The sequence below is a fragment of the Pituophis catenifer genome, unplaced genomic scaffold, assembly GCF_029215685.1.
Source record: "Pituophis catenifer annectens isolate HBS135680 unplaced genomic scaffold, rPitCat1.0.hap2 SCAF_17, whole genome shotgun sequence".
In the NCBI taxonomy this organism is placed as follows: Eukaryota; Metazoa; Chordata; class Lepidosauria; order Squamata; family Colubridae; genus Pituophis; species Pituophis catenifer.
Window position 1 is genome coordinate 3,303,436 of NW_027256897.1, and position 22,729 is coordinate 3,326,164.

General features: G+C 43.9%; 2 protein-coding genes across 4 annotated transcripts; one reads left to right on the forward strand and one right to left on the reverse strand.

The window, feature by feature from the left end:
- The first annotated feature begins 177 nt into the window (after window positions 1-177).
- On the forward strand, window positions 178-19,834 carry SLC31A1 (solute carrier family 31 member 1). 3 transcript variants are annotated; one of them, XM_070955739.1, is made up of 7 exons: window positions 229-239; window positions 2,586-2,686; window positions 5,615-5,780; window positions 15,299-15,469; window positions 16,229-16,301; window positions 16,552-16,720; window positions 17,464-19,834. In XM_070955739.1, the coding sequence occupies exons 4-7, from the start codon at window positions 15,335-15,337 to the stop codon at window positions 17,663-17,665; spliced, it is 579 nt and encodes a 192-aa protein (XP_070811840.1). In that variant the 5' UTR covers window positions 229-239; window positions 2,586-2,686; window positions 5,615-5,780; window positions 15,299-15,334; the 3' UTR covers window positions 17,666-19,834. The 3 variants fall into 3 exon arrangements, with proteins under 3 accessions (XP_070811839.1, XP_070811841.1, XP_070811840.1); XM_070955738.1 differs by lacking the exon at window positions 2,586-2,686 and having other exon boundaries at window positions 178-239; XM_070955740.1 differs by lacking the exon at window positions 2,586-2,686 and having other exon boundaries at window positions 209-235.
- A 1,181-nt stretch (window positions 19,835-21,015) lies between these two features.
- Window positions 21,016-22,653, reverse strand: CDC26 (cell division cycle 26). The gene is made up of 2 exons (XM_070955712.1): window positions 22,420-22,653; window positions 21,016-21,327 (listed from the first exon to the last, which is right to left on the reverse strand). The coding sequence occupies exons 1-2, from the start codon at window positions 22,597-22,599 to the stop codon at window positions 21,151-21,153; spliced, it is 357 nt and encodes a 118-aa protein (XP_070811813.1). The 5' UTR covers window positions 22,600-22,653; the 3' UTR covers window positions 21,016-21,150.
- Between the last annotated feature and the right edge of the window lie 76 nt (window positions 22,654-22,729).

Below are 22,729 nucleotides of genomic sequence, written 5' to 3' on the forward strand. Positions count from 1 at the left end.
TCCTGCTCTTTCAAAGAGCGAAACCAGGCTGGCCACAAAAAAGAGGGGGCGGGGGAAAAAAAAAAAAAGGAGGAGGGAGCGGCTCTAAAGCCAATCGGGACGCTCGTCCGGGCAACGTGACGCGGCCGCCGGCCAATCCGCGCGCGGAGGGGGCGGGGCCGTCTGAAGAAGGGGAGACACGTCTGAAGGGAGGTCAAAGCAGAGACGGCGGAGCAGGCGGCCGGTCGGTCAGTGAGTGAGTGAGTGACCCCCCCCTCCCAGCTTTGGTTTTTATGCAGACGGGGGTGGGGGGGGAGCAAGGATAGAAGCGTCTGCCCCCCACCCCCCCCCGCCCCATCCTTTAATAATAAAATTTGGGAACCCCCGGACTACAAAACCCATGACTCCCCGCGCCTCTGGAAAGTATGGGCTTTGTAGTCCCCCCCTCCCTGTGGAATGGAACCCCCACATCCCACCCACCCCGACAGAACAGCATGGGAAGCTGCGCCCCCGCAGCTTTTTTTAAAAGATTATTTTATATTATATTATTTATGTATTTATTTTTATGCATTTATTGTATTTATTTATTTTATCTATCTATCTACCTTTATCTCTCTATCAATCATCTCTCTCCCTCTTCTATATCTATCAATCTATCTTCTCTTTCTCATTATCTATCTACCTTTATCTCTCTATCAATCATCTCTTCTATATCTATCTATCTTCTCTTTCTATCTATCTATATCTTCTCTCTCTACCTTTATCAATCACCTCTCTCTCTCTTCTATATCTCTATCAATCTATCTTCTCTTTCTCACTATCTCTCTATCTTTATCTCTCTATCAATCATCTCTTCTATATCTATCTATCTATCTATTTCTATCTTCTCTCTCTACCTTTATCAATCATCTCTCTCTCTCTTCTATATCTCTATCTTCTCTTTCTATCTCTATCTTCTCTCTCTATCAATCATCTCTCTCTCTTCTATATCTCTATCAATCTATCTTCTCTTTCTATCTATCTCTCAATCTTCACTCTCTCTACCTTTATCTCTCTATCAATCATCTCTCTCTTCTATATCTCTATATCTATCTATCTATCTTCTCTTTCTCGCTATCTATCTACCTTTATCTCTCTATCAATCATCTCTTCTATATCTATCTATCTTCTCTTTCTATCTATCTATATCTTCTCTCTCTACCTTTATCAATCACCTCTCTCTCTCTTCTATATCTCTATCAATCTATCTTCTCTTTCTCACTATCTCTCTATCTTTATCTCTCTATCAATCATCTCTTCTATATCTATCTATCTATTTCTATCTTCTCTCTCTACCTTTATCAATCATCTCTCTCTCTCTTCTATATCTCTATCTTCTCTTTCTATCTCTATCTTCTCTCTCTATCAATCATCTCTCTCTCTTCTATATCTCTATCAATCTATCTTCTCTTTCTATCTATCTCTCAATCTTCACTCTCTCTACCTTTATCTCTCTATCAATCATCTCTCTCTTCTATATCTCTATATCTATCTATCTATCTTCTCTTTCTCGCTATCTATCTATCTATCTTTATCTCTCTATCAATCATCTCTCTTCTATATTTATCTTCTCTCTTCTCTCTCTTCTATCTTTCTCCCTCCCTCTATCTATCTATCTATCTATCTATCTATCTATCTATCTATCTCTCTCTCTCACTCTCTATCTACCTTCCCTTTCTCTCTATCTTCTCTCTCTCTCTCTCTTTTCTCTCTCTCCCTCTCTATCTATCTATCTATCTCTCTTATCTATTTATGGAGTCTTTGCCAGTGCCTGTCCTGGCTGGGAATGATGGGAGTGGAAGTCCAAAGCATCTGGAGGAAAGAGTGTTGAGGGGAAGGAGGAGTGGGAGAGAAAACAAAAGTGGGGGGGGACAGAGGGGGGGAAAGAAGTAGCCATTGGGGATCAATCTGTGCTCCAGTGCTGGAATCCACCCACCCACCCATGCTTTCATCTTGTGCAATATGCCCGCAAACCCCAATTGGATGGGTGGGTGGATTCGAACCCTGGATCCATCCCTAATCTCTGTGGGAACACAGCCTGATCAGGGTGTGTGCTGAGTTCATTCCTCATGCCAAACCCAGGCGCAAGCTTTGCATCAGCCCAGCGCAGCAACGTAGCTCAATTGGATTTTATTCCCTTTATTTATAAAATGTATAGGCTTCCCCATCTTTACCCTCCGGGTGTATTTAATCAGCTCCAAGAAAAAAAATTGCAATTGTAAGCAGCCCAGAGTCACGGGAGGAAATAGGCGGCTGTAGAACAAATATTGAAAACGATCGAATAAATAAGTAAACGGGGATGGAGTTGGCAAAAGAGGATCCAGGCTGAGAAGGAAGGCATTGAAGGAGAAAACTCGCCCTGAATGGCGTCCTCCAGACTCAACGCCTTAACAGCCCTCTGCGGAAATTCTGCTGTACAGCTTGACAAAGAGATCTGTGTGGTGGTGTGTTAAAAACCAGGGATGCACGCAAAGGATTCAGAAGTAGCGTTGGTTGTTCTTATTACGGTGCGGTCCTTGCTGCTCTTTAAGCTTGGCTGTTTTCTTTGCGGACCTTTCATTACCCAGCTGGGTAACATTATCAGCGCTAGAAGGGAGTGGAGTTTACGGAGAGGAGGAGGAAGAGGACTTGGTGCTCTCTGAGCTTGGTTGCTTTCTTGCAGAACTAGGTAACGTTATCAGCGCTAGAAGAGAATGGGGTTTGCTCCCTGTTTATATGCAACATAATGTACGATATAATGTGTAATTTATAACATAATGTATAATATATAATCAGTCTCTTCTAAGGCCAAAAGAGAAAACTATAAAAGGGAAATTGAAAGGAAATGGAAGGAAGCACAAATTGGAGGAGGGGGCTTTCAGGGGCGTGGGTAACCAAGATGGCTTGAGGGAAGAGGGTGTAGATGGAGAACAGCAGGACGGGAAAGAAAAATGGAATGAGCTGCCCCCGGAGATACGGCGGGTCCCGGATCTTCGCACCTTTCGCCGTTCCCTAAAAACGTATTTATTCCAGCAAGCCAGGCTGGCCTAACTCTTTTAAATTGTTTTCATTTTTAAATTGTTTAATAATGGGTCTTAATACAGGGGTGCTTTTAATTGTGGGCCAAATTAATTTAACTGGATTTTAATACTTTTTAAAATTTTGTATTTCTTGTGTTTTATCTGTTGGCTGTTCACCGCCCTGAGTCCTTCGGGAGAAGGGCGGTATATAAATATAAACAAACAAACAAACAAATAAATACATAAATAAATAAAAAGAGATGTATATTGGAGACCCTGTTGAAAAAGAAAAGCAAGCAAACCAGGAAGATTTCAAAAGATGGGTGGGTGGGTAGGTAGGTAGGTAGGTAGGTAGATAGATAGATAGGAAGATGATAGATAGATAGATAGATAGATAGATAGATAGGAAGATGATAGATAGATAGATAGATAGATAGATAGATAGATAGGAAGATGATAGATAGATAGATAGATAGATAGATAGATAGATAGATAGGAAGATGATAGATAGATAGATAGATAGATAGATAGATAGGAAGATGATAGATAGATAGATAGATAGATAGATAGATAGATAGATAGATAGGAAGATGATAGATAGATAGATAGATAGATAGATAGATAGATAGATAGGAAGATGATAGATAGATAGATAGATAGATAGATAGATAGATAGGAAGATGATAGATAGATAGATAGATAGATAGATAGATAGATAGGAAGATGATAGATAGATAGATAGATAGATAGATAGATAGATAGATAGATAGGAAGATGATAGATAGATAGATAGATAGATAGGAAGATGATAGATAGATAGATAGATAGATAGATAGATAGATAGATAGGAAGATGATAGATAGATAGATAGATAGATAGATAGATAGATAGATAGGAAGATGATAGATAGATAGATAGATAGGAAGATGATAGATAGATAGATAGATAGATAGATAGATAGATAGATAGGAAGATGATAGATAGATAGATAGATAGATAGATAGATAGATAGATAGATAGATAGATATATACCAGTAGGTAGGTAGGTAGATTTTAATGCCCAGAGTCAAATTGCCAACCTCCTGAAATTGGGTTGATTCCCTTTTTGCCCACCTTCCTGGCTTAGAGGTTTCAAGAACTTCCCAATCTCCAGAAATCAATCCACGTTTATATTGGCACTGGGAAACGCCCCCCCCCTGCCCCCCCCCCCCCGTGAAGGAGTGGCGTTGGAATGTGTTTTTTTTTTTTTCCTTCTCAGCTTTGAGGACTGCTGGAGGTTTTTCTGGAGAGGATGCCAAGCAAAGTTAAAGAAACATTCCACGCGTCTCTTTCTCGCTCTCTCTCTCTCCCTCTCTCTGCAAAGATTCTTTTCTCCCTTCTGGGATGGTTGTGTGAAAATGTCCGGCTGCCTGGCTGGCTGCTGAGTTTTAAGCCTTTGTGGTTTTTGTAGGCTTCGGCTGCAGTTTGTGAAATTGGGCTGTAGCTGGAGACTCACACCCCTTCTGTGTGTGTGTGTGTATGTGTCTTTTTTCCAGGCATGTAGCCAGCTTCTTGACTAGCTTACGAGGCCTTTGGGCACAAAACTGGCTTGGCAGTTCTCTTGGCATTGAGCAGTGATTCTTTCTTTCTTCCTTTCTTCCTTCCTTTCTTTCTTTCTTTCTTTCTTTCTTTCTTTCTTTCTTTCTTTCTTTCTTTCTTTCTTTCTTTCTTCCTTCCTTCCTTCCTTCCTTCCTTCCTTCCTTCCTTCCTTCCTTCTCTTTCTTTCTTTCTTTCTTTCTTTCTTTCCTTCCTTCCTTCCTTCCTTCCTTCCTTCCTTCCTTCTTTCCTTCCTTCCTTGATTTCACACGATATCTTCATAGTAAGACATGAAACTTTAGGAGAGGAGAAAAGCATCTCTCCACTGGTGGATGTAATCCCTTAGTCCCCCCACCTTCCATGAATATTCTGCCCCTCCCCTCATTTTGTAGCCGCTACCTGAGAAGCAGAAATTTGCTCTGGTTCTCTGCCTTACCTGTAGCAGGTACTGAGCTAAACCTCGTTGCAGGATACCTGTCTATTCTCAGGATGCCAGAAGGGCGTAACTGATTCTTCTCAGAGCCACACCTGTACAGGTTAGTCCTCGACTTAACAACCACAATTGAGCCCCAAATTTCTGTTTGTTAAGTGAGCTTTGCCCCATTTGGGGCAGCCAGATTCACTTCGCGCCTGTCATTGCTAAATTTAACAACGGCAACGATTCACTGAACAAGAAAAGGTCGTAAAACGGGGCGAAGCTCACTTTAAAAAAAACTTGTTTCGCCGTGGAAAATCTCGGACTCCATTGTGGTCGTAGGTTGGCCTGCTGCTTTAGCTGTTGCGTCAAAACACCTGGCAGGGAGATTGTTCTGTTGTTCTTTTTCGCATTCTTAGGTGACTGACCCACCCAGATCTATCTGATCTTAGGTTGCGTGTTTACCAAAACCGAAATCCGCAAAGCGCCCTCCCTCCTTTTCCATTGCAGCCCTCTCTTGTTTCAAGAGCTTTCGGAGTGGCGTTTCTGCTGAGTAAATAATCCGTGTGTGTGCATTTTTTTCCCCTCTCTCCCCCTTCCTTTGCAGTGAGCAAACACCAATATTTTGTGTCGAGGAGTTGGAAAAAACGCTGAGTGGGTGTTACTGGAATTGCCCCGAGGAGGAACCAGGAAGAAAGTTTTATCTATTATCTATTTACGACTGATCCGCCGTGTTGCTGGAAGCGCCGTCTTTGCCTTCCTTCATCTAAAAGGTAAATGTAAAAGGTACCAGTACTCTGTGCTTTCAGGTTCCTGACGACAATACCTTTCTGCTCAACGTTAGCCGAATTCTGTGGACTTCAACTCCTAGAATTCTTCCTGTTGGCTGGGGAATTCTGGGAGTTGACGTTCGCACCTCTTAAGAAGGTCAAGGTTGAGAGACCCTGGATTAACGGGTCTCTAGGATAAAAAGGGACATGGTGGCTCAGTGGCTAAGACGCTGAGCTTGTCGATCGGAAGGTCGGCAGTTCAGCGGTTCGGATCCCTAGTGCCGCGTAACGGGGTGAGCTCCCGTTCCTTGTCTCAGCTTCTGCCAACCTAGCAGTTCGAAAGCACCTAAAAAATGCAAGTAGAAAAAATAGGGACCACCTTTGGTGGGAAGGTAAGAGCGTTCTGTGCGCCTTTGGCGTTGAGTCATGCCGGCCACATGACCACGGAGACGTCTTCGGACAGCGCTGGCTCTTCGGCTTTGAAACGGAGATGAGCACCGCCCCCTAGAGTCGGGAACGACTAACACATATGTGCAAGGGGAACCTTTATCTTTAGGATAAACAGGAACAAGGTTATATAGCAAAAAAAAAAAGAGGTTCTAAGTAAGGGAATAGAACGGAAAAGGAGCCTAAACCTAGGATTATCAAGGAAATAAGCTAGGGCTTTTAAATGTAGGGCGTTTCCAAAAAAAATACTGGCGATTCTTCTGGATGATCCATGTGTTTGTTTTTTTAAAATCCAGGGCCGTATTATTCGAGGTGGAAGAAGCTTAGCTCTAAATGAGATCTGACTTTACGGCATGAAAGTCAACATTTGATGTGCTTTCCGAAGTAGTGTGTTTTTTTTTTTTCCAGCTGTGTCATCTGCTGGGTAATTTTGTGACGTGGCAATAAGATTGGGGGGGGGGGGTTTGCAGGGAGCTTTTAATAGATTACCGGGATGTGCAAAAGTGTGCGGGAGAGATAATTTTTGCACCACCTTGAATCCGAGGCCATAAAGGGCTGGCAAGGGACAACTCAGCAATTACAAAGTTCGCAGTCTTGAGAGATGAGGCATCCTCCTGTCCCCGGATAACTCCGGAACCAATTCCAGGTGACCTCATCGGGGTGATCCCTTCTTGCCTCCCAAACCAAGGTTATCTCGTGACCAGACGGATCGAGTGGCTTGACCGAACGAGCAGTTAGAATAATGCCGGGGGCGGGGGGAGTGTTATTTCAGAAAAGTATCTTGGTTTGGCGTGCAAAAGCTAGTCCGGATCAGCTATTTTTGTTTTTTGTTTTCATCTTGGGCCAGTAAAAGAATTTTCCCTAGCAGGATTTGGGGACAGGATTTGAATCAGCTCCTCGTTTCGGCTCCTCGTTTCGTTAATGACCTTTTAGGTTTTTTATTTTTTATTTATTTATTTGTCGACATATTCAAATGTACCGTCTTTTGTCCATCATTAATCATTATTCATTCATCTTATTCTTTAACTTCCATTTGCTTATTAGTAAATTAAGTAAATATTAAAATATTATTTAATATTTACTAATACAACTTGTCCTTTTCTTTCCTTCTCTCTCCTTTTCTGTTTCTTTCTACTTTCCTCATTCCTCCTCTCCTTCCCTTTTCTACTTCCTCTCCTCTTTCTCCTCTCCTCTCTTCTTCCTCCCTTTCGTACCCTCTCTCCTCCTCTTTCCCCCTTCTTTCTTCCCCTCCTTTTCCCGTTCTTCTCTTCTTCTCTTCTCACCTCCCAACTCTCCTCCCTCCCCCTCTTTACTCCACTCCCCTTTCCTACTCCCTTGTTGTTTCCTTTTTCAATTCAATCTGAGATGCGTATTCGAGCAGCCCCGATTTTTATTCACATATATCTTCATTTCAAATTCCTTTTTTACTTTATAATCAGGTCGTTTTGGCTCCTCGTTTCGTTAATGGTCAGGGCTGTAGAAATGCTCTATTCAGAGCGTTTCCAAGTACGCTGACCTCTTGGTGATGGCACCGAAGAAGTAGAGAGAGAGAGACTGTAAAATCTGTGCAATTTTCTCCGTTAATGATTACTTCTGGGTGTACACAGTGGAGGCTTGCCGACTGTCCGGCTTGGAAGCAACATGATAGTCTCAAAGCATTTGATCTAGCAAAAAACATTGCAGCCAAGGGCGGGAAGAGGATTTTTTTCACCCCAGTGGGGAGGCCGGGTTAGAACCAGCGGGGAGGAAGGGTGTGAGACAACTGGCTGCCTCTGGTATTGCCCTCCAGGTGTTTTTTTTTTGGGGGGGGGGGCGACAGCGCCATCCTTTCCAGCCAACATGGCACCTGAAGGAACTGTTGACCTTAAGAATCTCCGTCTTCTCCTTCCTTCTACAAGGAAGAGGCGCCTTATTTTCCTGTCTGTCTGACTGTCTCTATATCTGTCTCTGTCTGTCTGTCTGTCTGTCTGTCTATCTATCTATCTATCTATCTATCTATCTATCTATATCATCTATCTCTATATATCTACAGTATCTGTCTGTCTGTATGTCTATCTATCTCTATCCTCTATCATCTCTCTATCGTATCTATCGTATCTATCTGTCTATCTATCTATCATCTATCTATATCTATCTATCTGTCTGTCTGTCTGTCTGTCTATCTATCTATCTGTCTGTCTATCTATCTATCTATCTATCTATCTATCTATCTATCTATCTATCTATCTCCATCTATCTGTCTGTCTGTCTGTCTGCTTGCCTGCCTGCCTGTCTGTGCAACTTAGAGCTTGCAAAAGATACAGGTAGTCTTTGACCACAGTTGAGCCAAAAATTTCAGTTGCTAAGTGGGATAGTTGTTTTGCCCCATTTTACGACTTTCGGATGACCACTAAATAGTCTCATTTCTTTCCAATGTGTTTTCATTTTGGGGAGGGAAATGGGTTGAAAAGGGAACGAATATGTCAGAAACTGTTGGAAAAGACATACAGTTGCACACTAGGGTTCAAAGAATACACATTCCACTTGGCTGGATGGCAAACCCCCTGTGATAGACAGGGGTGTGCGCTCTTCACAAAAGCACACATGGCTATAATTGTCGTAATTAACTTCCGTTATCAAGATTTGTCTCTTGCCCTTGTTCTTCTCTCGACATGACCCAGCTCTTATCTCACGCTGATAACTCGTGAATGCAGAAGGAGTCTAGTCACTCCCCAAACACAATAGAGCAGGGGTGAAATGCTCCCGGTTCGGACCGGATCGCCTGATCCGGTAGCGATGGAGGCGGGTGGTTCGGAGAATGTATTCAAAAACACCGAAGTGGGTTTTATTTGGAAGCTGTTTGGGATTGGCAGAGGCTGGTAGGAAATTGAATAAATGGGAACAGCATTTCGATCTCATGAAGTTTGGAGGTTTAGTTGCAACTGGCATGACACTGTTAATGAAAAGCCTTGGGTTTCCACTTTTAGAGTACAGATGGCGAAATAAATAAGCACTGCGAAATAAATATAATATTCCCCACACGGAAAGTATTAAGAGACATACGCAAGATGCTGTTTGAGGTTTAATTGTAGCATTGTATTTTTGCTTCTTTGCATCCTGCTTTTATTATTCATTGTTATTATTATTATTAGCCTTTGTTGTCATTGTACATCATGCATACAAGGAAATTGGTTTTGCCTCTATTGGTGCAATCCATAACAAACAAACAAAAATACAAGACAACATGAATAGCATAGAAAATAATACGTATACAAGTAATTTGGGGGGGAAAAACCTAGTCATACGTTTCCCTATGTACGTGGAGTGATTGTGATTGTATTTAGGAATCTGACAGCCCATGGGTAGAAGCTGTTTTTAAACCTGTTTGTCCAGGGTTTTTTTACATATAAATATTATATATATATATATATATAACAACTCGCGGCTCAGAGGTTAATACAACTGCCTAACATGCAGGCAGCCCAAGTTCGAATCCAAGTAAGGGTATGGCTAGCTGATGAGAGCTAAATAGCTTGAAATAGATCTATACTAGTCTCCCTTTACCTCTTTATCAGCGAAATATTATAGAAAGATAGATAGATAGATAGATAGATAGATAGATAGATAGAGAGAGAGAGAGAGAGAGAGAGAGAGATAGATATAGATAGATATAGATAGATAGATAGATAGATAGATAGATAGATAGATAGATAAAGGTAAAGGTTCCCCTCACGCATATGTGCTAGTCGTTCCCGACTCTAGGGGGCGGTGCTCATCTCCGTTTCAAAGCCGAAGAGCCAGTGCTGTCTGAAGACGTCTCCGTGGTCATGTGGCTGGCATGACTCAACGCCAAAGGCGCACGGAACGCTGTTCCCTTCCCACCAAAGGTGGTCCCTATTTTTCTACTTGCATTTTTTTTTAACGTGCTTTCGAACTGCTAGGTTGGCAGAAGCTGGGGCAAGTCACGGGAGCTCACCCCGTTACGCGGCACCAGGGATTCGAACCGCCGAACTGCCGACCTCTCGACCGACAAGCTCAGCGTCTTAGCCGCTGAGCCACCGCGTCCCTTTTTATATATAAATATTATATAAATGATTTCCACCAATAATTCCAGGCAGCGAACAAATCCATCACACCAGCCTCTTCTTCTTCTTTTCTTCCTTCTCAAAAAAAAAAAAAAACGTCAGGGTTCCTCATTCAGTTCGGCTGCTGTTTCGTTCCTTGTTTAAAGTTCCCCTCCGAAAGACGAAACCTTCCTATTGTATCGGCGTTTTTGCAGCTAACAACAAGGGAGGATAAATTGATCCGAACAGGCGCAATTTGGCAAAGGAAAAGCTTTCTCAAGAAGTTGTAATCTGCTTTACGTGCCTGGTTTGGACAAACGAGTTTTATTTTTTCCCTTCGGCCGGCTTTCTTCGTGGGAACTTACGCGCAGGTGGTGTTCCATTTCTGTCCTTATTATCAGTAAATTGGCCGCGATCCCAGGGAGCTCGTTCAACTGGCCCAAAACTTTCTGCGCACCGTCAGATTTTTTGCTTTGTTGGTGTGCCATGACTAGGAACAGGGCGTTTGAAGTTCGCTTTTAAGTTTCTAGACAATTTGGCGGCACAGGAAAGAAAGCAACTTATATATCCTGAATAAAACAAGCCAAAAATATATATATATACATATAAATGTCTATGATTGTATGTTTTTCTTCTTCGTTTTCCCACGAGGAAAAAAAGCATCGCCTGATCGCTGGAGATAGGATTCAAAATAGGCTCTCTTCCGTTTTTCTGTGGAAGTAAGGGTTTTTTTGTTTTTTTTTTAAAAAGACGCTTTAAAGAATGCAGCTGAGGTTAACCCCAGCGGCTTTGATTTCTACGGATATTCAAGAATTGGAGCAGACTCCCTGCGTTGGAAGAGTGGGGAGGGAGGAAACAAATCAATTTCAGTTATTTTTTAAAAAAAATAAAAATAATTATGGTCTCGGCATTGGACGTCGAGCTTAAAGAGGCTGTTTCAAAAAAGATAGATAGATAGATAGATAGATAGATAGATAGATAGATAGATAGATAGATAGATAGAGAAATATAGAGATACAAATAGAGAGAGATGAGAGAGAGATATCTAGATAGATATAGAGATTTATTTATTTATTTATTTATTTATTTATTTATTTATTTATTTATTTATTTATTTGTCAGTCATATTTCTGTGTTGCCCACTCTCCGAGGACTCTGGGCGGCTTACACCAAAGACAGTACACTAAATAGCATATTGCCCCCTAACAATCTGGGTCCTCAGATAGATAGATAGATAGATAGATAGATAGATAGATAGATAGATGATAGATAGATAGATAGATAGATAGATAGATAGATAGATAGATGATAGATAGATAGATAGATAGATAGATAGATCTGGAGATCTGGAGATCTAGAGATATAGATAGAGATATAGATGATAGATAGATGATAGATAGATAGATAGATAGATAGATAGATAGATAGATAGATAGATAGATAGATAACATAGGTAGGTAGGTAGGTAGATACAGAATAAAAGATTTGGAAGGGGCCTTGAAGGATAGATAGATTCAGCTTCCTGATTAAATTTGTATGTATGGAAGGTAGGTGGGTAGATAGATAGACAGACAGACGGACAGAGTGAGTTGGAAGGGACATTATAGGTCATCTAGTCCACCCCCACCCCACCCCACCCTCCAAAGCAGGAGACCTTACACCATTTCTGACACAATTACACTTGGGACCAGATTTTCCGCTGCTAAGCAAGACGCTTTTTAAAAGTTGTGTCCATTTTGTCCACCTTTTGAGGTGGGGATGGTTGTTAAGCGAATTGCTGAAGCCATTAAAGTGAGCTGTGCGGTCCTTAAGTGAATCTGGCTTCCCTCTTTGACTTTGCTTGTCGGACACTGGCTGGGAAGGGCGCAAAAGCGGACCCCGCGACCCTCATAAATACGTGCCGATTGTCAAGCACCAAATTTTGAACCCGTGGTCCGTGGGGGAGGGAGGGCCTTTTTTTCCATGCCGTTGTAACTTTGGATGACAGTCGTAAGTCGAGAATTTGTCTGTACAGGAGGGATCGGTGCGTTTTTGAAGGCATTTCATCTTGGAAAGCAATACAATTTTTAGTAAAGGCAGGTTGAAGAAGTAGGCTGCAGATAGGACGGTGGCCATGTCTAAGGATTCAACATGCCCAGAAAAGAGATTTATCTTCTAGAAGATCTACTTAGGATTTGGTTTTTAATCCAAAGCAATTTTAGAATGTTTTCCCTCTCAGCCCTGAAGACATTAATTAACGACACCTGACTTGTTATCAGGTGCCAAAAGTTAATTGCTAAGAACTGGAAAAATCAGTTTCGTTACGTGGAGGAATTAATAAAATCTGACAATTAGCAGAGATACCCGTACTTACTGTGTGGTTAGACCGAGAGATCTTGAAGGGAAGAATGCTACATGATTGAAAGGACAGGATTCCTTCATTGTAAGAAACTTTACCAATAAAGGAGAATATTTGTAGCTCAGGATTGAAATGAGATGTCCTTAGTGCTCTCTGAGCTTGGTGATTTTCTTGGAGACGTTTCATGACCCAACTAGGTAACAACATCAGTGCTAGAAAGGAATGGAGTTCGGAGAGAGGAGGTGGTATTCAGCCGGTTTGCTATGTTGTGGCGTGGCGACCTACGAAACCGTCCCATGTGGCTCCTTTGACAAGATAGGGTGCCAATCCCCAAAAGAGCTAAGTTAGCAATTAAGATAAGCGTGTTATGTAAAACCTGTTGGTTGTGAGATGCCTTTCGAGTACACAAAACAGCAATTATCTCAGTTTTATTTTTGTTTTTGTCTCAAAACTGCAAGCTTTGGCTCAAATTGTGTCCAACCTCACTGTTTTAAAAAAAACAAAAACACGGTTTGTTTATTCTTTTGAAAAAGCTAAATAAATTGCATTGAAAGGGAAGGTTCCTTCCCCATCCCTGATACACTTCGTTCCAAAGCAAGCCACGTTTTGATTTAGCCCATCACGGGAACTTAGTTAGCTGTGAGCTTTTTCATTTCGTTTGTTTCTGTACACATTTGCTCCTGAATCTTTGTAACTTTATGGAGCCTGGTTGTGCCAGGGCTGTCTACCTGCCTGTAACTATTACGGAGTTGTAATAAACTTCTATTTGTGTCATTATCAGCGATAACATCGGGTCAGCCTGTCTTTTGAATCCTTTCCAGGTTTCCAAACATCAAAGTCCAGGAAGTTATAAATGACGGATCTGCTCGTAGTCTCCATAAGAAAGGAAGAAACAAAAGAGGGAGGAAGGAAGAGAAAGAAAGAGGGGGGGAGGGAGGGAGGGAGGGAGGGAGGGAAGGAAGGAAGAAAAGAAAAAAAGAAAGAAAGAAGGAAGAAAGAAAAAAGAAAGGAAGGGAGGGAGGGAGGGAAGAAGGGAGGAAGGAAGGGAAGGAATGAGGGAGGGAGGAAGAAAGGAAAAAAGAAAGGAAGAAAGAAAGAAAGGGAGGAAGGAAGGAAGAAAAGAAAATGAGGGAGAAAGGAAGGAAGGAAGGAAGAAAGAAAGAAAAAGAAAGGAAAGAGGGAGGGAAGTAAAAGAAAGAGGAAGGAAGGAAGAAAAGAAAGAAAAAGGAAGAAAGATGGATAGATGGAGGCACCCCTAGCTTGGAGCAGCTGGTGACAAAAATTTCCAAATTTTGTTCAGCTTCCTGCCACCTCAACCCCCACTGCCCATTGCCTAAGCTTTACCAATTGCCTGTATTTTCTTCTTTCCCCGGTTTGAGGCTGGCGATCGCCAGTGATGAGATTAAATAAATTAGATTTTGTCCTCCTGCCTGCTTATCCCCTCCATCTTAATGCGTTTAGAGGCCAAGGAGAACGGCGTTTTGTTCTCAGAAGGGAGGCATCTATTGCTGGGGGCACCGGAAGACCTTCCTGCGATACAGACTCAGTTGGCCCTAATGTGATTGAAGAGATCTGTTTCCAATAAAATTAGGAGCTATCCAGGACGACGGTGGTTTTTCGCGGATATTTGGCTTTCGGGTTAATTCGATTTCAAACGGAGCTCCAGCACGGCGGAGGCCCGCGGCATTCTTGCTTTTTCACTTTTATCAATTTAGACTAGGGGTCAGCAACCTGCAGCTCTGGAGCCGCATGTGGCTCTTTCTTATTAAAATTTATTTAATAATTTTTAATTTTTAATTAATGTTTGTCTTGTGTTTTTAAATAGGCTGTACACACCGCCCTGAGTCCTTCGGGAGAAGGGCGGTATAGAAATAAAATTATACTTATACTTAATTATACTTTCACCCCTCTGCTGCGGCTCCCTGTCACTCAAAATATGCATCCCAACCGCCAATCTACGACACCCACCAGTACGCGATTTATTGAGCTTTTCAACCTCCGGCAGGCCAACCATGGATAAATTCAAGAAAAGTTTCAGAAGAAAACAGAACATTTAATTCAACTACATATGGTAGTTTTGTGGCCGCACAAGAAGTAGTCAGGCATGGGAAGGGTTTTGTGGCTCCCGTTGTTTTCTTTTCTGTGGGAAACGGGTCTAAATGGCTCTTTGAGTGTTTAAGGTTGCAGACTCCTGACTTCTGCGGCTTCTCAGTAGAAAATGGATTTTTGAAAGGGATCCCTCGAGTCTTTAAACTATTTTGATCCGAGCCGGGTCAGGAGTGACTCGGTATTTTGGAGGCGAATATTTGTAGCTCGGGGGTTGAAATGCAAGATCCCTCGGTGCTCTTCGAGCCTGGTAGTTTTCTTGCAAACTTTTCATGACCCAAACTAGATAACGTCATCAGTGCTGGAAGGGAGCAGGGTGTGTGGAGTGGAGGAGATGGAGAAGAAGAGGGGGGGGGAAAGGACTCTGGAGTCTTCAATGCTCTCTGAGCTACGTTGCATCCACGTTTCATTACCCAACTAGGTAACATCATCAGTGCATGGATGGTAATGAAGCATCTGGAAGGAAACGACCAAGCTCAGAGAGCATCTATTTTACTTTCTTGGTTACTTTGCGTGATTCTTTCTATTCCTCATCGTTGCAGTACGGAAAAGAATGTTGTTTTAACACCAGCCAATGAATTTTGCAGGCACTCATCGATTTATCCTCTTCCTTGTGAGCCGAGATGGACCATCCTGAGCACCACGCCCATATGGCCCACATGGACCACAACGTGAGTGGCACAGCAAGGCCCACCATGGATCCTCACGCCCACCATCACCCCACGAAAAGCCCCGGACACATGCATGGCGGAATGATGGTAAGTGTAAACTGTTGGGCTAAGCCTGAAGCAAGAAAAGACAAGGGAATTACATGCCCCTCCATACCTGGCCTTCCATTCTCCTCCTAATATCATCATCCTCTTTTAACGACGTCGTAATCCCTTGCGGGGTGGAGTCTGGGCAGCTGAATGGAGCTGAGTGTTTACTGGCTGGATGCCTTTCCTGTCGCCAATGCGGAGTTTTGTTCAGCAGATATATATTCTCATCGTGCCCTGAGAGAGAAATATCTGCCTCTATCTAGGATCGAACTCACAGATTATTTCATCATTTGTGTCCATTTTTATAATATCTCACTTTTTTTCCCCTTTTACCCCCCCCTTCCCCCTTTCTCCTTTTACTTGGCATCATCTGGGTAATCTATTTTTTAACTGTTTTCTCCCCTCTATTCTCTATCTATTTTATCTCTATTCATATTTCCTTTCTAACCAATCGTAAATTTTTTCCCATGTCTTGAAATACATCGACTCCTCTTCTTCATCTTTTATTCTCAGTGTTAATCTATTCATTTCTGCACATTCTAAAATGTGCAACTTTCTTAAGTGTGTGGAAAACCTGGTCCTAACTCACTGTTTTTCAGTGTCGTCGTGACTTCAAATGGTCCCTAAAGGAATGGTGGGAATACGATGCCTGTTATTTTAAAATTGTAGACTGTAAAATTTGCAGAAAGCTGCAAACCTTTGCCCTGCTCTTCCTAATAGCATTTTGCATAGACTCCATTTCTCTCTCTCTCTGCACAGGATATGACTTTTCACTTCAGCTATCAAAACGTTCCCTTGCTGTTTTCTGGGCTCATCATCAATACACCTGGAGGTGAATGAGGGGGAGCAGCCCGGGAGGGGGGAGCGGGGCGAATGGACGGATGAAACAGGCGGGTGAGGATCAGCGGGTAGGTGGGGTGATGTGGGCGGGGCAGCCTCATGGTCCCACGCGGACCGAATTAATCGCTTTAGCGGGCCGTATCCGGCCTCCGGGCCGTAGTTTGAGACCCCTGTTCTGGATGGCAGCAGGCTAGTTGCTCTAGAGAGTATATTTTTTAATAAATCTGGTCTCTTTTCTTCAGAAATGGCTGGAGCGTTTGTGGCGATTTTCTTCCTGGCCATGTTCTACGAGGGCTTGAAGATCGGCCGGGAAAGCCTCCTCCGGAAGTCACAAGTCAGTATCCGTTACAACTCCATGCCTCTCCCGGGACCCAACGGCACCGTCTTGATGGAGACACACAAAACGGTTGGGTGAGCTCACGTCGCTGTTCAGCTACAAGACAGAGCAAAAGAAAAGGGCACTGGATACGTAAAGTACCTGCACTCTTGTGGTATATGAGAACGCAAGAGCTGTGTTTTCTAGGGGAGCCACAGGGAAGCCGTTCTGGGGTCCTCGTTGTTAAAACTGGGCCTTGGCAAAACGTTTCCTGTCGATCCGTTTTTAAGCTTCAGTGTCCTTGATCAAGAGCAGAATTGCTGTCTCGGCAAAAGTTGAGGTAGGATTACTTTTTGCATTCCATTGGCAGCAGGCTAGAAACCAGGAGACGGCGAGTTCTAGTCCTGTCTCAGGCATGAAAGCCAGCTGGGTGACTTTGGGCCTATCGCCAGGAGACAGTGAGTTCTAGTCTCACTTTAGCCATGAAAGCCAATCGGGTGACTTTGGCCCTGTCACCAGGAGACAGTGAATTCTAGATTCCTGCCTTAGGTATGAAAGCTGGCTGGGTGACATTGGGCTAATTACCAGGCGACAGTGAGTTCTAGTCCCACCTTAGACCTGAAAGCCAGCTGGGTGACTTTAGGCCAGTCTTTCTTTCTCGGCCCAACCCACCTCACAGGGTTGTTGCTCTGCAGAAAATAGGAGGAAAGGACGCCTTAGATACGTCCCGCTGCCTGATTTCTAAAAACGAGAGAGAGGCTAGAAATAAACTTAAGGTTTTTGAACTTTCCAAACCGTAGCGCGTTTATCTTCATTTTCCTTTCTTCCGTCCGGTTAGCCAACAGATGCTGAGCGTCCCTCACCTCTTCCAAACCGTCCTTCACATCATCCAGGTCGTGGTCAGCTACTTCCTGATGCTCGTCTTCATGACCTACAACGCTTATCTCTGCATCGCCGTAGCCGCCGGCGCTGGCGCGGGCTACTTCTTCTTCAGCTGGAAAAAAGCCGTCGTGGTCGACATCACGGAGCATTGCCATTAATGCTTCTCCTTGCCACGCCACCTTCCCCCCCCCCCTTCAGCCTCCCCAAAGGACCAGGTTTACTAGAAGCATGCCAAGGAAAGCTGTGGGACGCCCTCCGGTTTCCAGGGGGGGGGGAGGCACCCTTGTGCCCCCTGCTCCTCTCTTCCCCAAAAGCTTCAGGTCGCCGGGGAGGGGAAGACTTCTGAGCCACGGTTAAAAGAGTCGGGCGGCCAGCTAAGGCCACCCACTCAAAACGATGGATGGATGAAACATTGCACACTTTTAGTCCAAAGTCCTTTTTCCAGGTCCTTTTTTCGTACTTTTAGCAGCCTCTGTTTCTAGGAAGAAAGGAACGCAGAACCTGCTTTTTCCTTCGAGAGCACACACAATCACAACTTCTCCGAGGCCAGTAGCTTCGATCGGCAATCTAGCCGAGTGCCAACGCTGCCCCGTCCCTCTTTCCTTGAGAAGTCAGCTCTGCTTCGCTCTTGGTCAATGGCCAACTGCCGTTTTACAACTGCCCCCAAAAAACGGTTGTGGTAGATTGGGTTCTAGGAAGCGATTGTCTTTTTGACCCCGGAAGGTTCTAGAATCTAGGGCCTCTCCTTGCGGAGATGTTCTGGGGTGAAAAGGAACCAATTTTGCCGATTTACAGTACCCATTTCTTAGCCGTCGACGGTGACACGCCGGTGGAAAATAATGGGGAAACAAGTATGAATTTTTTTTAAAACATTTATATTTTAAATAAACCTGCAGTACAAATGTTTTTAGTTTTTTTTTTTTTCCTGATTTTCAAGCTGGCCTAAATATTTTTTAAAAAAAAAATATTAAACCTAATCGTCATTCCCTTAAGACCCCAGTGGCTTCAAACAAAGCTGGGATACATGTGTTTTCCATCTCTCCTCCTCTACCTGGCGATTCTTGGTTCCTGTAAATTAAAATTATTTTTGAATCATGCCTGTGAGTATTTTAGGCACACCTGGATGGCCACTGGGAGACCCACATGCCCCCCCCAATTGTCCTGTGGGATGATACCCCTCTTCTTTTGCAAGGAAGCTAAGAAGCAGGGCTGAGGCAGCTGGGCCGTGTAGGAGCAGTTTCTCGCTTTTTAATTCCTTCCGTAGAAGGAATAGAGTACAATCGGGATTAACGTCCGTGCGGAAAAAATCAAACTTTTTTTTTGTTTTTTAAACCGACTGCCTGAGAGGGGAAAAAGTACATCCAAGCTGGAGAACTGCAACCACAGGGAATCAAAGCATCCGTGTCACCTGATGGTAAATTTGCAAGAGGCTGGCATTTTTGCGTTTTCAACCAAGCCAAAAAAATAATAATTGTACTGCCTGCCAGGCTCGATTACAATCGCAGCGCTCGGAGCACAGAAACGAAAGGATGGCATTTTTCCAAACAGCATGTGCCGAATAGTAAACCGGTAGCTGATTCAGCCTTTTCCACCCACTTACCCATCCCGCCTCACCGTACAATGAAGTTTTCAGTCTCTCTCTCTCTCTCTCCAGATCTCTTTTAGAAGGTGCAAAGACTGGATTTATGATACATTTCATCTCGGCCGCGAAGTCACGTCGCAGTTCCACCGACATCTTTGGTTAATTCCGTGGCGCTTCAACCACGGTTAACTTCCTCGGCCGCTTAACACATCCCGTCCCGTCTGCTTGCTTCTATCCATCCTGTGTAAACCCAGAGAAGGGAGTGGCTCCTTGGTTAATAATGAGCCTGACCATATAGAGACCGAGGCCAGCATTAGCAATCGGATATCTTCCGTGAAAAGGGGGAAGGGGGGGAAATTCCAAAATCACCTGACAGCAACTTTCCCTTGTCTTTGTGGACATAAAACCTTGTCTCGTTTACTCGCTGACCATAACCCAGTATTGTTTTTCCGTAGCTGTTATTCTAAGCTTCCTCCTTCCTCCGTTGACAGTATAACCATGAAAAATAAAATAAAATGTGCCTTAGCTATATCGCTTTCATCGGGCCGTGTAGTGGTGCCATGTAGGATGTCTTGTTTTAAATCCCTGGCTGATGGAAGTATATCCATCGGCAATCATGTGAGTGCTAATGATTACGCCTGTTGTATCTTCTAAAAGTACAGAGTGTCTTAGCCGAAAATGATGGACGCGCGATAACGTTTACAACTACCCTACGTCGTTCAGTAGAATAAAGAGATTCAACCCATCATCTGGAATTGGTCTTTTTTTAATCCCCCCCCCCCCACGACAGTACCCTTCTCTCGTACCGCTATCCATTTCCAAACCGGAGAAACCGGTTGGCACGTTAACACAGCTCCGACAGCGAGGAGGCTGGTGTGGTGCTGCGCCAGCAGCCTGTGCAGCTGGCACTCGAGTCGGACAGTGAGGAGGCTGGAGAAGATGTGGTGCCAGAGGCGGGGATTCAGCCAGGGCCTTCAGAACCTCCAGAAGCTTCCATGGGTGAAGAGAAAGAAGAGGAGCCTCTTCTCAATGCACAGGCGTGCAGAGCTGCCAAAAGGCAGGAGTGGCTCCTCAGGAGAAGGTCTCCTCGAGAGTAAGGCTTGGGGCTAATTGGCCACTCCCTTAGCCTATTTAAGAAGGAACGCCAACTGAAGCAATTTTCAGGGAACAACTTCGTTCACTCTCCTTCGCGTCTGGATCTTTTATCAGTTACCTGCAAATTGCTTCTGGGCTTTCTGCCAATCCTAGTAAGATTACGATTATTTATTCTTTTTAGTCTTTGTAGGCTGTTAAGAAAGTTAATTAACAGCCTTTGTTTGAAAAGGACTGATTTAATTTAGTAAACTAAGGTTTGTACAGACTTTGTGTGTGCTGCGTTCTTTGGGGTCCGTAGCTGGGGCAGACCACCCTACGATAGCTCCCAATTTAATGCGTTCGGCGTTAGAAACGGGGTACGATGCACGGTGAGGAAAATAAGCCTATTTGCAAGTAGCAAAATCCCTGCTAGGAAAAGGCGAGTCTTATGAATTCATCCTTGTTAAGATGATTGGAGGAAGAAGAGGCAGGTCTGCCCCACACCCCACAGGTGGTGTTACAGAAATAAAACACTTTTCTCCTACTGCAGTATATACTGTATTTGTAGTATATATGCAGTATCTACACTATGCAAACTTCTGGAAACATCTGGAAATGTTTGCGTGCAGAGGTTATGCTAGGACAGCTCTTGCCAGAATCTTGAACATTGCCGTTGAAAGATTTAAGGCCTCTGGTTGCAAATGGGAAGTAACCATAACAGAGTTGGAAGGGACCTTTGGAGGCCATCTAGTCCAACCCCCTGCTCAAGATTTAAGTAAAGATATCCAGGGCAGGAGGGTGTCTGAAGGCGGCCTTCAGGTGCTTGGGAGGGTAAAAAAAAACACAACCTCATTCTTTAGAGAATAGAAAAGTCTTTTTATCTTCCGGAAGGATAAAAATCCTCACGGCTCCATCTGTCCTCATCGTAAATCAGCTTGTCATAATCTCCCCTAAGCGTGCTTCGCGGACAAATACCGCTCCATCGCTCTAGAATTCGAAATTCCCAAACTGTGACGAACGGTTGCTGGGTTTAGGCTGAGGTTTGTAGCCGATCCGGTCATGAATCACCTGCTCCCAACTCTTGTGATCGGGGTTCAAGGCCAGGGCCCCTTCGCCGTCATTGGTCGCCACCATGTCAACCTCTTCGCGCTGCTTTTTATGCGTCTGGAAAAAAAACAAACAAGAAGGTACAGATACTTCAGGAAACACAACTGCAACTCTTTATGTCATACATTTAAATTCGCTGAATAATCAAATGCTTTGGAAACGGCCATGAAAGAGTGGGGGGGGGATCAGAAATACTGTATAAGATAGTTACTGTGTGTGTGTGTGTGTGTATTTATATATATATATGAGAGATGATAGATACTGGATAGATACTGTAGATGGATGAATAGATACTGTAGATAGATAGAAGGGAGGGAGGGGTAGGTAGGTAGGTAGATAAGATAGAAGGATAGAAGGGAGGGGTAGGTAGGTAGGCAGGTGGGTAGATAGATGGATAGAAGGGATAGATAGAAGGATAGAAGGGGGGATAGATAGGTAGGTGGGTAGATAGATGGATAGAAGGGATAGAAGGATAGAAGGGAGGGATAGATAGGTAGATACACAGATACTGTAGATGGATAGATACTGTAGATAAATACTGTGGATAGATGGTATAGATAGATATACTGTATAAGATAAGATACTGTGTGTATATATAGAGAGACATGATAGATACTGGATAGATACTGTAGATAGATGATGAAAGAAAGAGAAAGAAAGAAAGAAAAGAAAGAAAGAAAAAGAAAGAAAGAAAGAAAGAAAGAAAGAAAGAAAGAAAGCAATAGATACTGTAGATAGATGATAGATGATGGAAAAAAGAAAGAAAGAAAGAAAGAGAAAGAAAGAAAGCAATAGATACTGTAGATAGATGATAGATGATGGAAAGAAAGAAAGAAAGATTAAGAAAAAGGAAGGAAGGAAAAATGTATCTGGAATGTCAAAAACTGCAGATCCTTGGGGAAAGGCTGCCTCTGAGCATGTGCAGAATTTTCCTAGGGCCATCAGCGCGGCCATTTCCAAAGCCATTTCCCCCCCCTCCCCACTTCCTTGAAAGCACTTTAAAAACATTTCCCACGGAGAGGGTGCCTCTGAGCATGGGCAGAGTGCTCCCGGGCTCTTTTTTTTTTTAAAAAAAAAAACAACCTCTGGGGCTGGGGACTCCCCAGAGGGTCTCTCCTCCTCCCCACCACCACCACCGCCACCCCCTACCTCCAGCTCCTTGCGGGCCCCCTCGAACTCCTCGATGTCGTCCAGCTTCAGCTCCAGCCGGGTCGGCTTCCTCCGCAGCATCCTCCCGCTGGCGGGTCCAGCGGCTCCTGCAGGCGCGCATGCGCGACACCTTCCCTTCCCGAGCCTCCCACTCCCCTCCGCCTGCCGGAAACGCGCCATAGAGGCTCGCCTAGAGCGGCCGACTCGCCTGCGGGAGACGCCATTGGCTCAGGCGCTCCCGCCGGATGGGGAGAGAGAGAGAGAGAGAGAGGAGCAAGCGGAAGGAGGGTCGTTGCCCCGGAAGTGCTTC

Bases quoted from the DNA above. Each gene is read 5' to 3' on its own strand.
- SLC31A1 (XM_070955738.1), top strand. From the start codon at position 15,335: ATGGACCATCCTGAGCACCACGCCCATATGGCCCACATGGACCACAAC. The intron at 16,302-16,551 runs GTGAATGAGGGG...TCTTTTCTTCAG, and splicing joins CATCATCAATACACCTGGAG to AAATGGCTGGAGCGTTTGTG. The intron at 16,721-17,463 runs GTGAGCTCACGT...CCGTCCGGTTAG, and splicing joins GAGACACACAAAACGGTTGG to CCAACAGATGCTGAGCGTCC.
- CDC26 (XM_070955712.1), bottom strand. From the start codon at position 22,599: ATGGCGCGTTTCCGGCAGGCGGAGGGGAGTGGGAGGCTCGGGAAGGGA. The intron at 21,328-22,419 runs GTAGGGGGTGGC...TTTTTTTTCCAG, and splicing joins GGGCCCGCAAGGAGCTGGAG to ACGCATAAAAAGCAGCGCGA.